The 13,296-nt window shown below is 41.7% G+C and overlaps 1 protein-coding gene across 2 annotated transcripts; it reads left to right on the top strand.

Annotated features, from left to right (window-relative positions):
• Nucleotides 1-3,077: 3,077 nt before the first annotated feature.
• si:ch211-247j9.1 (rho GTPase-activating protein 24) lies at nt 3,078-13,178 on the top strand. 2 transcript variants are annotated; one of them, XM_066646578.1, is made up of 7 exons: nt 3,078-3,311; nt 5,213-5,420; nt 5,615-5,744; nt 6,966-7,039; nt 7,123-7,244; nt 9,145-10,174; nt 11,677-13,178. In XM_066646578.1, the coding sequence occupies exons 1-7, from the start codon at nt 3,218-3,220 to the stop codon at nt 11,912-11,914; spliced, it is 1,896 nt and encodes a 631-aa protein (XP_066502675.1). In that variant the 5' UTR covers nt 3,078-3,217; the 3' UTR covers nt 11,915-13,178. The 2 variants fall into 2 exon arrangements, with proteins under 2 accessions (XP_066502675.1, XP_066502674.1); XM_066646577.1 differs by having other exon boundaries at nt 5,612-5,744.
• Nucleotides 13,179-13,296: the final 118 nt, after the last annotated feature.

The following is a 13,296-nucleotide window of genomic DNA, read 5'->3' as shown; positions in this document are numbered from 1 at the left end:
TTGTGATTTCAACTGATTTATAACTTTTCAGCCTTTTAACTCAAGTATTTGAGTTGGGAATTTGAAGGAGTGAAATTAAGTTGAAATTGTGAGTTATGGTCATGGGCGGGGCTTTCGTACGCTCAGGAAGAGCTCCCAGCATGCACCGCGGGCCCACCTTGTTCATTCTTTTGGGGCTTTATTCTCTTTGTTGTGTGCTGTGGGGGTGGGAGTGTTTTTAAGTCATGTATTGGTGTTTTGGCCAATTAGGTATTTCCTTCTCAGGGTGAAACATGGCAGATTTGCTGATCACTGATGTTCTTTTCAGAGTGTTTTAATAAAGAGCATTAAAGGCAGACATGAAGCCAGATAGTTCTTCCTGACACCAGTTGTCACAATAATTACATTTATTTTTATTAATGTTGTTATAAGTAACATTAATACTTCTTTTAAATTAAATATGTAAGATGGAATAACGTAGGTAGTTAAGTTAAAACATCAAGCAGTTTAAAGTCAAATCAACTTGCCGAAAGGAATTAAAAGAAAGGAATTGTTTACAGTGCATTGGAAACGTCTAAGACATTCGTGTGCCTCTGAGCAATGTAGCTTTGACCTGGACTTCATTTCCCAAAAGATTAACATTCCCAATGAATTCCCCACATCACCTAGTGACTATAAATGCTCCCTAGCCTGAGGCTCCTCTACAATGAGAGATTCCTATAGAAGATAACTAACACACATCAGTATGACCATGCACTTCACACTCACACACACACGCACACTCTCTCTCTCTCTCTCTGACATGCTCGGTCAGTGTCTCAGGGACTGTTCTGGACTGTCACCAGAGGCCCAAGTTGCCCAAGCTGGAGGTTACATTATAAAAGGGCTTGGGGGTGTGTCCACTTTGGCCAATGGCAAATGGTTAGGGACAAGCTGCCATGTGAGGCTAGGGGGAGAGAGGGGAGTAGAGAGGGAGAGAAACATTGGAAGGGTAGGGGTAGAGAGAGGGAGAGCGAGAGGGAGCTTAAAAAAAGTGAAAGAGTGGGCAAAAGGCAACATGTTCTAGCCCATTTATTTTTGGTCGACCTGCGATAGTGTTGTGTAGTGTTAATGATTCATGGAGAGACGAGAGAGATAGAGCAAGAGAGCGAGAGAGAGAGCTGGCGCCACTTTGGCCACGCTCCAAGGAGCCTGCAGTAGAGTAGCCTGATATGAGAGAGAGAGAGAGAGAAAGAAATAGAAATACAGGGAGTGGGAAAGTGAGACAGGGTGATAAGGAAGAGAGAGAGAGAGAGAGAGAGAGAGGTGGGGGGGGGGGGGAGGGAAGAGACAGTAAAATAAAGAGTGAAAGAGAAAGAAAGGTGAAAGAGGAAAAGAAGGAGCCAGAGAGTGAGAGATGATGAAGGAAAGGAATTTATGAAGACAGACTACGAGAAACAGAGGAGAGAGTGTGATCATGTGACACTGGGGCAGAAAACAGGAGTGAGTGCAATTCCAAAGGTATTTGAGGAGGAGCGGCCTTGAATAGACTTGTGTGCGGTTAAGGAGGCCGCTTTGACAGCCAACTTAAGGAGGCACCGTCTCACGTCACTGGACCCTCCTCAACACAATTAGTGCCAAACGAATGTCTCTTTAGGGACAAACAAGCGCATCTCTGCTGACCGCACCATGTGACCCGAACACCTGCGGGAGCCAGCCAAGACACAGGAGCTACTAGGAGACCTTAACAACAAGAGGGAAAAAAAAACAGGAACCGTGGATAGCTGCGCTCGGCTGGCCTCCTCATGCGAGGCCGGAGCTCAAAGGTCACTGAGTAGAGGTGGAGCTTCTGCGGCGGGGTCACTAAGAACACTCTGTTAGGACTGGATTAGACTGAAACCAAAGAGGTCACCTGGAACTCAAGCTGGACGTTTCATTTCAGAAACATCCAAAACACCTGGATTTTTAACATCTGGAACTTTTTATAATTTTTAAGCGTGAGGACAGGTCTTTAGACTTACACACCTAAATATATGGGGTTAAGGGTCAACTTTGTGATGCTCAGACTTGAGTTAGGCAACAGTATGTACCGGCCTTAATTTATTGGATAAAATCATTAACCTGCTCTTATTATTGTTTAATAACATAATAATAACAGAATTATTACATTCATTACATCCAGAGTGACTTACAATCCTAATCTAATTCTAATATGGAGTCTTGCCCAAGGACTCTTATTGATGTAGCACTGCCACCAGTTGCTGGTTTCGTATGTTAGTTGTCCACAACTGCCTTGCTAAAGCTGTGTGAATGAGCTGTAGGGGTTACTGCTTTTACTCAGCTGTTGGGATACAACACCTGCAGGCACTAGATAACGCGCAGATGTGTGTGAATCTAGTATATTTTTTGCTGAGGTTTCTAGCCAAGTCTTTCACTTAGACTTTAGTAGCTAGAAATGTGGATGTTTAAAAGAACTTAGTCTTCAAAGGGCACACTATCTAGAGCACTTGGTGAGTTCTGAAATTGTAGCATCAATACATTAACAATGCACTATGTCCACATGCGCATGTGGCTGAGTCCTAAAACTTGACACATTCAATTCAACATTCATTTACTTACAGTGAGGCAGCTGGGTTAATGTATCCCAGTGTGTGTCCAAAATTTGCCCAGCACTGGGTTACCAAATAACACAGCATCCCAGGTTTAGAGTGTCCTTTTTTTTTTTAAACATCAATAATGCAATATTAATAACTGCTGTTTTATTCGATTCCAAATTATTTGCATTATTCCATGTCCATGAAGTACACTATTTAAAAAAGTTCACATCCATTCATGCTAATAATGTCCCTCAGGAACAACACCCCTCCTTGAAGCATGAGGATTGTTGTCAGTGTTGGAATTCTACAGATAGTGATTAGTGCACATACTTCAGCCTGAGGGTCACTGCTGCCTCTCCTTGGCTCATATCCACTCACCTGCGCTCAGGAGAGAGGGAGGAGGAGGAAGAAGGGAAAGGGAGGGGAGTGGTGTGAGAGAGAGAGAGAGAGAGAGAGAGAGAGAGAGGACGTGCAGTCCAGGGCAGAGCGAGAGTTTACTAAACAGAAGGAGAAGCAGGGGGAGGACAGAAGGTGGGCGAGGCTGCCCTCTTGTTCTCGTGCTGTTGTTCTTTTTGGGAATGTTGGAATTCTGAGGTAACCAGAGAAACTGGGATTTCAAGCAAGATCTCAGGATACAGTCACTAGTCACTGGATAGAGGAAGATGCCAGAGAACAAGCAGGCGGTCCAGCGGACAGGAAGCTACCTCTCGCATTCAGCTTACAGGAAAATCAAAAGAGTGCTGAGCTTCAGGAGGCGTGAGTATTTCATTTCGGTGTAATGCTGCAGAACTGCTTCAGGGACCCTAATGTTTTCAAGATTTTCCTTCCTTTCTCCTTTCCAAAACATCACAGAGTCTGCACTGCCGGCCAGGCTGCTATAACTGTTGACCTACAACTGGCCTACACTTTACAGGCTAAATACCACAGCCATAAACTACAGTGCAATAGCCTGTAATTCCAGGGCATGGGAAACATTTTTGACATACAGTACTGTGCCAAAGTTTTAGACACCTGAGAAAATCAGATTTTAAAAGCTACTTATATCTGAGCAGATAAATAGATTTATTTGCTCATAATTTGCTCAAATTTAAAACAAATATATATTAGAATAAAAACAAATAACGTAAATAGAGATAATCAGGGTGTGAAGGTGTGGGTTAGACCCTTTACACACCTCTCCTTGTCACAGTCCAGTATTATTTAAGGTTATCATCCAATATTTTGCTTGATAAATACTTCACTGTGTTAAATCAAGTGTGCGGTTGATTTAATAAATTCATACGATCAAGGAGAATACGTATATGAAAATCTGCTTTGTCCTTTACACTTGCTGACAGCACAATTACTAGTTTTTAGAACAAAATAATCCTTTTATTTTTACAGTATTTGGTTTGCTATTTATTTTATAATATTTATGTTTGCATTATTTGAATGATCTAAGAATAAAAATGTGTTAGCTGAGGTATAAATGAGAATGAAGTTGTCTATCAGAAGTGTTATCATTATTGTTCAAAAATGTGTTATGAATGTTCATTTTATATGCAGTGTTATATACCTTAACAGTTCAGTACAGGACTGCAGTACGTTACCTGTATAAGCTCTAACAAGGCAGTAGTCGTCAGCTACTGTTAACAGACTGATCATTGCTACATAATTAGCCTTTAAATAATGGGAAATATGAATTTTGCAATTCTATGTGAGTATTATACAGCGCAACATTTTACATTTGTGTTATTACAGCCTTATTGAGCTTTGTGGAGCCAGATATATCAGCCGTTAACTATCACATTTGTCCAATGAATGATAAGATTCTCCAAAAGAGGAAAAAACCTTAACTTTCAATGGAAGTCAATGTAAAAAGAGTTAATTTTAAGTAATTCTGGAGCATTTCTGTTGGTTCATTTATCCTGAAATTTTCACACAGTTGCTGTGACGATATTAAGCTGAGATTTAATTCCTGCTTTACTTTACATACCAGTGCTTTCTTGTAGGAAACAAAGGTCAAACAAAATAAAGGAAACTCTACCTTCAACCCTTTAACCTTCAGACTGAGATGAGATATACTTCTGGCACTAAACCTGGAGTACTATAAAATACACAAATAACAGCCCTATGGAACAGTATTAATTTGTATATTAATTAATAATGTATACTAGTAATATTTACTAAGGGTACAATAATGAACACCTAAAATGTTTCACAAACGATGTAAATTACACAAACAAAACTGCTCTGAGAAATGCTAAATCCCACAAAAGTCATTGCAAGTTTGTTATAATCAGCTGCCAGTGAATTAGACTACTAGTAAATTACAGCTTAATAAGAGCATTACAACTGTATTATAATATTCACCACTCTCTTGTTCCAGACATCTTTCAAATGACTTTGTTCTTGATGCTATATTGTGTTGTCATTCATTTTAGTAACATCTACAGCCCTAGAAATATTTCCTTTTCTTTCAGTTTGACAGTGTTTACATTAAAGCTGTGAGGATGTCTGAATTTTAAACATCTGCTTAGATATTATAAAACTATTGATTGAAAAAGCAAAAATCAGAAACCTCATTCCAGTCTTTAGTATGGTTGTGTGTAACCTGCCAATGTCCTGCTTGTAAACAAAGCTTGCTCGGTAACAGAGTCCTGGCTCTTTCGTCTCAGGTGTGTTTGGGCAGCGTCTGGAGGAGACGGTGCTCTACGAGAGGCGCTATGGAGATCACATGGCTCCTCTGGTGGTGGAGCAGTGTGTGGACTTCATCAGGGAGAGGGGGCTGCTGGAGGTGGGGCTCTTCAGGCAGCCTGGCCAGGCCACGCTGGTCAAAGAGCTGCAGGAGGCCTTTGATGCCGGTGAAAAACCCTCCTTTGACAGGTAAGTGCTAGCTGCACACAAAGGAAGCCCATTACGACACATTTTTGGGCACCAACTACACGACATATCAGGTATCAGAGCATACAATAGCAAAATACTTTTGATAAAGCTTACTATGCAAGACAAACTGCACAAAGTATAGGTGAAATAAAAGGAGCTGTCAGCTGACATTAGTGTCTTTGCTCTCCCAGCAGCACAGATGTCCACACAGTTGCGTCTCTGCTGAAGCTATACCTCAGGGAGTTGCCTGAACCACTGGTGCCCTTCTGCCGCTACCAGGAGTTTCTTCTTTGTGGCAAGAAGATCCCCTCTGACAGGGAGCAGGTAACCACCACATACACTGCATTAGGTTGCATTAGGTCACGTCGTCAAGCACACATTTCTTACCCCAAGTGGTTTAAACCTATACATCTAAAGCATATATTTAACGAGACCATGAAATCTCAACTCCAGTCCTACAGTACAAAGAGATTTTTTTTCACTCCATTCACACATTCATTTGGAGAACTGTGAAAATATATATATATATATATATATATATATATATATATATATATAATTATTATAGCTATTGAGTTGCCAATCAACTTAGCAGTGTGTGTTTTTTGACCGTGGGAGGACATGGGGAGAACACACCAAACTTCTCGCAGACGGTCACCCGGAGAGGGACTCGAACCCACAACCTCCAGGTCCCTTGAGCTGTGTGACTGTGACACAACCTACTGCGCCACCCCCATATACTGTTCCAGTCACACAACTCCAGGGACCTTGGGGATAATATTACATCCAAAAATATGTCCAATAATATATCTGCTAGGTTTTTGCTGAATAAAATGACAATTGTCATCAAATATTTTTAATTCTAAGCAACAGTTTAAAATCACATAAAATCTGTTCTCCCCGTGTCCGCGTGGGTTTCCTCCGTGTGCTCCGGTTTCCTCCCACAGTCCAAAAACACACGTTGGTAGGTGGATTGGCGACTCAAAAGTGTCCGTAAGTGTGAATGTGTGTGTGTGTCTGCATTGCCCTGTGAAGGACTGGCGCCCCCTCCAGGGTGTATTCCCGCCTTGCGCCCAATGATTCCAGGTAGACTCTAGACCCACTGCGAACCTGAACTGGATAAGGGTTACAGATAATGAATGAATGAATGAATGTTTGAATTAACCATGACCCTGAACTGGAAAAGCGGTTACAGAATACAAATGAATTAATGTTTAAACTCCAATTATACATTACATTAAACTTATTTGTACACCTAATACATCAAGTTTTGAGACCAGTTTTCTATTTTCCCTTGGTCTGAGACTCCAATCACAGCATTGGACCCATGTTTATTTGAGAACACACAAACTAAACAGAGCTACATAAACACAACTAGCACAAAAACTGTTAAAAATTGTTACATACATTCTTGTATGAGTCCAGAAAAAGGGACTGTTTCAGATTTTCATAACACTGAGAGTCTTGAACAATTCCACTAAAGGCGACTCCTCTACAGGAATTTCCACCTTTACCCTGTGTAACACTTTTCTCTTCTAACTTCAGGGGTTGTTGGAGCTGAGAAATCTTCTTCATGAGCTTCCAGTAGCCAACTTCAACCTGCTGAAATACATCTGTCAGTAAGTGAGATGTCTTGGTTTGAGATGACTGGGTGTTATTGGATCACCAGCACGCTCGATCCAAATGAATACCTTTGTTGCAGGTTTTTAAATGAGGTCCAGTCCTATTCCAGCAGCAACAAGATGAGCATCCAGAACCTGGCCACGGTGTTTGGGCCGAACATCCTCCGGCCCAAAGCTGAGGATCCTGAAAGTATTATTGGAGGTAGGCAAACTTTTGAAATATGTATTAGGAAAGGAATATTAAATTATAAAACAAGGTTGACTTGCTAATATGGTTTGAGTCAACTCAAAAGACCAGAAATTTGGGTCATAGAAGAGCGCATGGAGAAGGGTAATGAGTTTCAAAGTGTGGGGCCAGCAACGGTGAAAGACCTGCCACCCATTGAGGAGAGCCTGTATGCAGGGCTTGTCAGAATGCAGCCAGAATCAGCAGATCCGAGTTTACGCAGTGGGGTACGTTTGTAGATATGTGGACAGGTAGGAGGGAGCAAGGCCATGTAAGGCCTTAAATGTCAACAGCTGGATTTTGTATTTGATGCGTTCGGTACCCGGGAGCCAGTGAAGCTGGTGGAGGACAGGAGTGATAAGGCTTAGAGTGTGTTAAGGCTCTGGCCGCAGAGTTTTGAATGTACTGAAAAGGGTGGGGTGTATTAGCAGGTAAGCCATAGAACAAAGAATTACAGTAATCTAACCGTGAAGTAATGAATGCTTGCACCAGTATCTCAGCATCTTTACAGGAAAGTAAAGCACGGAGTCCAGCTATACCACACCTTAGTTAGAGATTTGATATGTGGGACAAAACTGAGAGAAGAATCAAACAGGACACCAAGATTTCGTATAGTGGATGATGGGCAGACAGGGATATTATCAATGAGGGGACAATCTGAATAGGCAGAAATGGCTGACTTGGTACCAACAAACAGAAAATCTGTTTTTATAGGGTTAAACATGGGAAAGTTCACTTTTAACCAGTATGTTAGCTTCTGAAAACAGGAAAACAGTGAGGATGGCGTGAATGATTCAGTAGGTTTGAGGCAAAGATATATCTGAATGTCATCAGCATAACAATGAACATTGAGGCTATGGGAATGGATCATATTACCAAGAGGAAGTAAATAGACGATAAACGGCAGGGGACCCAGAACAGAACCCTGGGGTACTCCCTGAGTTACCAGGGCAGTAACTGATTTGTGCTTCCCAATACTAACAAATGAAGACCTATCTTGACATGAACCAGGATAACACAGAACCAGAAAGGCCAACAGAAGAGAGACGTGAAATTAGTAAATTATGACGGATGGTGTCAAAGGCAGCAGTCACATCCAGCAAGAGAAAAACAGATGGAAAACCAGAGTCAGAAGATAACAGCAGATCATTAAGGACACAGACAAGAGCAGTCCAAGTACTATGATGGCAGCGAAAACCTGACTGGAATGTTTCAAACAGGCTAGTGCTTCTCGAATAATCTTGTAGTTGTGAAGGAACAACCCTCTCAAGGATTTTAGAGGCAATGGATAGGTTAGAGATAGGTCTAAAATTCTCCATAACGCTGCAGTCAAGGCCTGTTTTTTTTAATAGCAGCCAGTTTCAGGTCTGGGGGCATGTGTCCAGTAGTAAGAGAAAGATCCTGTACCATTTGCTGTACCTTTCACACTACACACAACTTTGATTTTTGTTTTCTTTTTTTGTTTTCTCTTGTAATCAGGAATCTTTGGGTCTGTCCCAAAACCTAGTGAATATGGAGTCAAAAAAAGGTCAAAAAGATTTTGTGTTTGTAAAACCATACTCACAAATGTAACAGAGTTTGCAACTGCGTTTGAGCAACTACATACACGCGAAATTACAATCCACAAATGTATTGGAATGCACAAATATAAAACATCAGCAACAATAATAATAATAATAATAATCTAAATAAAAAAATGTGGAAAAATATTTGTAATGTATAGAAATTATTTTTAAATGTGTAAAAAAGACCCTTTAAGACCCTGTTTTGACGGCCAGTTGATGGACCAATAGGAAAACTTTAGCTGGACCATCCTGGAATATCCTTCTCTGTGAATGAGCATTTGTCATTGATGCAAGTGTATATCTCCTTCCAGGGGCAGCAGTTGTGCAGCACCTCATGTCCGAGCTGATCAGGGAGCACTGCATGCTCCTCTCCAAAGAAAACCACCATGCCTCTCCAGGACCCTCTATACAAGCCTTTGTCCCCACGCACAGAGAGTGCAGTCAGGTGGAGTGGGTCCACACCGAGCCCTCTGGTCATCCAAGTGAGCCTCAGATGGACCTGACGGGAGATCGACTGGCCCAACCAGCTAAGACCTCTATGCAATGCTCCCGGAAGCTGTCCCTGCCGCTTATGGCAGAAAGGAGAGCGTCTTGCTACAGTGTCCGAACCCAGCGCCTTCTGTCCGAGACACAGCAGTGGAAAACCAATACTTCTCCTCAGGCCAGCTCAGCTCTGCTTTATGAGAACCACAGATTGTCCCTATCTACACAGGGCTCTCCTGGGACAAGACCTGTTGCTTGTTCAACCACACCGCCGTCTGCCTCCTCCTCTATGACCGCAGTGGCAGAAGGTGGAGACGACTGTGTGCAGCCTTGTAGTTGGCCAGGTGTAGGACAGTCTGACTGGGGGACTGAGAGAATCCTCGGGGACAGCGGCGGAAGCAGTGATGCCCAGGACAGCACCTTGTCTGTATATGATAACATGGGCATGGAGGAGCAAGCAGATGGACATGTTGAGGAGGAGGAGGAGGTGGCGATTATTGGTCCGCAGGAACTGGAAGCATCTCCGAGTGTGGCTGACAGCGGCAGCTCGTGGTCCTCCTGCGATGTCTTGCCCATGGAGGGGGGGAGCAGGAGTGATGGAACTGCCAGCCCTTGCAACAACTCCATATGTTTCCCTTCTTTAAGGACATACCCTGGGGAAGGGGATCCACATCCCAACTCCCCTGCTTCTTCATCTGCCCCTACCGATGCCCCTCTGAGCACCGGTAGCAGTGAGGTCTTTCTTCCCAACGGAGACCCCAATGGCCCCGCTGCCTCCCAAGCGATGCACTGCCTCCTGACTGGGCTCCGGAACCAAATGGCCAGGCAGAAAGCAGAGTATGAGGGCAAGATCCATAGGTAAGCGCCATTTGTTTCATTGACTAATATAACGACAGGTGTTCGCTCACTATTCAACATCATACTGGACCTTCTACACTCATTTCCACTTGAACAGCTCCACTCACTATATAGCACTTTGTAGTTCTAAAGTTACAAACTGTAGTTCATCTGTAGCTCTTTCCAGGAGCCCCACAAGACCACCACAGAGCAAGTAAGGTACAATTTTGTGTGGTGGATCATCCTCAGCGCTGCAGTGGCAATGACATGGTCGTGTTGTGTTTCGCAGGCATGAGTGGATCAGACACAGCAGTGCGCCTAGAGTTTCTAAAGCCCTCAGTGTCATGGCTGGACTGTGAAAACGCTACCAACCAAAAATATACAGCCAAATGCTCCACTTAACACTCAGCAACAGATGAGCCACAGTCTTTGACCTTACATCTGCTACGTTGGTCTGTGTAATAGACTTGTACTGGAGCTGACACAATGCACAGAGGAGGTGAATTTAATGTTCCTGCTGACTAGTGTGTAACAGTGTAGCTGCATTCTAACTGCTTTGTGGTATTATGATTATTATTATTTTTTTTTAAATACAACTAGAGAGTATAAATACATAGTAACAATAGTAAATAATTTTTGAGAGGCAATACATTGGTTCATTTCTTGTTTCTGGGGACCTATTTCTTATCTAGACCGTAAAAATACATTTCCTGGACCTCAAGTATGCATTTAGTTGACGCCATCATCATCTGCTTTCTCTTAGTGTATGTCCAATCACAGCAGCCTACATGATTTCATGTGAGAGCCCAAAGACAGTGATAAACTGCTTCAGACAGAAATGTGAAAATGTAGAAATGAGAGAATCACGCTACAACGGTGGAGCACAGACAAACGAGAACTGAGCAAAAGTTTTAAAAACAACACTTATCACTGCTGCATGTTCAGAGGTGGGGCGAGCAGTGGCTCATTGTCGTTTTATAGGAAAAGGTGCTGAAACATCTCGTTATGAACAAGGCTGCTTGGAAAGGGTGAAAATGTTGCTGTGCTGTTTGATCCTTGTGGTATTTGACCAAAGCATTTCACAGATGTTTCATTAAAACCCAAGGGTGTGAGCTTGTGGAAAAGGGGTCATTTTGATGGTCAGCAACTTTATGCAAGTTTGAACACCACATGTCAAATGTCTAACTGACCATAACGCATCTCCTGCAAGAAATGTTTAGTGTAGTTTTTATAGCGTGATCTTTACACACACACACAATCAAATATATCTTTATCTTTAGCATGAGATTTATTCTGTTAAAAACAGTACAAAAATACTTTTCCATGGAAACAGTACGACATAAAGTTATTAGCAATTATTTAATTGTCTCTTTTACATCTTATCGTGTGTATGATTATAATTACCTAGGGTCAGGGTGACCTGAAAATGAGCTTTTTATGTATTATCCCCAAATCATCCAGCCGTAGTAGATGGGTCTGAATGGATTGTGGTGTGTCTCAATGTGTATTTACCATGTGTCCAGGTTGGAACAGAAGAACGAGGCCCTCCAGGGGCAGGTGGTGGGGCTGCGGGTCTCGCTGGAGCAGCAGCGGCGCTGGGCCAGTGCAGTAGAGATAAAGATGAGGAACGTGGAAAGAGCCAGAGCTGATGCTGACCGCCGCAACGCTTCCCTGCAGCGAGAGATGGAGCAGTTCTTCCACACCTTCGGGGAACTCAGCTCAGAGGCCAGAAAAACCGAGCGCATCATTCAGAGCTTCTGAACTTTCCATACACTACCAGTCAAACACTAGGCCACGAGCTACTCCTCACCCCTTGTCTTGTCTATATTTCATAATAACAGAAATTCTTGCCTTAACAAGAATAACCATACATTTAACAAGATGCAATTAGGGTGAGGATTTATTTTTAGGACAATCTAGATTTCACTTAAGGTTTAAATAAAACTTCAACAGAGGAGAATGGCATCTTGAAATTCTGTCGTTGTTCTGATCTTTTTTCTACATCATTGGAGCACCATTGTGTTTTCTTTATAATGAATGAAATCTGAATAATGAACAGAGCAATAGAAATGTTCTATACATTACCTAACTCACATGGGCCTTTGCTTTTCTTTAACAGTCATAATGCACTATAGTACAGCAACTTAAAACATTTGTTTTGGAAAACAAATGCTGGCATGAACACCTATTTATAAAAAGTATATTGATCACTCATTTCACTTTTGATGAACGTTATCTCAATTTCTTTAAATTAATATTTTTTTTAAAGAGAGTAAAATATTTATTACTTATTTCTTTTGAAGTCTTTCAAATTTGAGGACTGATGATTTTTAATCTTTGCGTTTATTTTAGTCTAACGTTCCTCCAAGTGCTCTGCTTAATTTTCCATTTTTTTAAATGGAACATCCTCCTTTTGTTTTGGACAATTTGGACATTGACAACCTAAGAAATTACTGAGTACCAGCAAAATACTAGAACACTTTCATATAATTCCAGGCCTGGCTGGTCATACCAAGGGTTTCTCTAAAAAAAGATTAGCATAAATTACCATACAAAGTTTCATCATTAGTTTTAAAGTTAAAAGTATGCAGTATAAACATAATCAAGCAGGTGTTCATACTTTTGACTGGTACTATTAACACCCTTCACATTGAATCAGTGATGGAAGGCTACTGCATCCCTGAACGGGGGGAAAAAAAACCAACTACAAGCAGCGCAGGTGCTAAGAGATCCAGGAGCAATCAGGACGACCAGCATGTTCTTAATGGAAAGATGACCATCTATATATGGTTTATACTATGCAGGTACTCAGAGACAATGGACTGACCCTAATGTCAGGGAAGAGGAATGTCTAGCATGGATATCAAAATACTTGAGACAAAAAGAGTGATATCTTATGAAGTATTGAGAAACTATTAAGATTTTGATGTATGTTTTCATGCACTGAATCTATATCTAAAGCTGGGTGCTTTGTATAATAAATTTCCCTGAAATTTAGGAGACTGTATTCATAAATTTTGCCTAACACACACACACACACACACCACAGTCTAACATCTACATACTGTACTTACCTGTAACTGATATGCATTTATAAAGAAATAAATATATGTATGAAACATAGAATCAGCACTTTTTTTTAG

This window comes from Hoplias malabaricus, chromosome 15 (genome assembly GCF_029633855.1).
Source record: "Hoplias malabaricus isolate fHopMal1 chromosome 15, fHopMal1.hap1, whole genome shotgun sequence".
Lineage (NCBI taxonomy): Eukaryota > Metazoa > Chordata > Actinopteri > Characiformes > Erythrinidae > Hoplias > Hoplias malabaricus.
This window is presented reverse-complemented; position numbering and strand designations above follow the sequence as displayed.

Coding starts and splice junctions, on each gene's coding strand:
- si:ch211-247j9.1 (XM_066646577.1), top strand. CDS start 3,218: ATGCCAGAGAACAAGCAGGCGGTCCAGCGGACAGGAAGCTACCTCTCG. Junction 5,421..5,611: donor GAAAAACCCTCCTTTGACAG/GTAAGTGCTAGC, acceptor TTGCTCTCCCAG/CAGCACAGATGTCCACACAG. Junction 7,040..7,122: donor CTGCTGAAATACATCTGTCA/GTAAGTGAGATG, acceptor CCTTTGTTGCAG/GTTTTTAAATGAGGTCCAGT.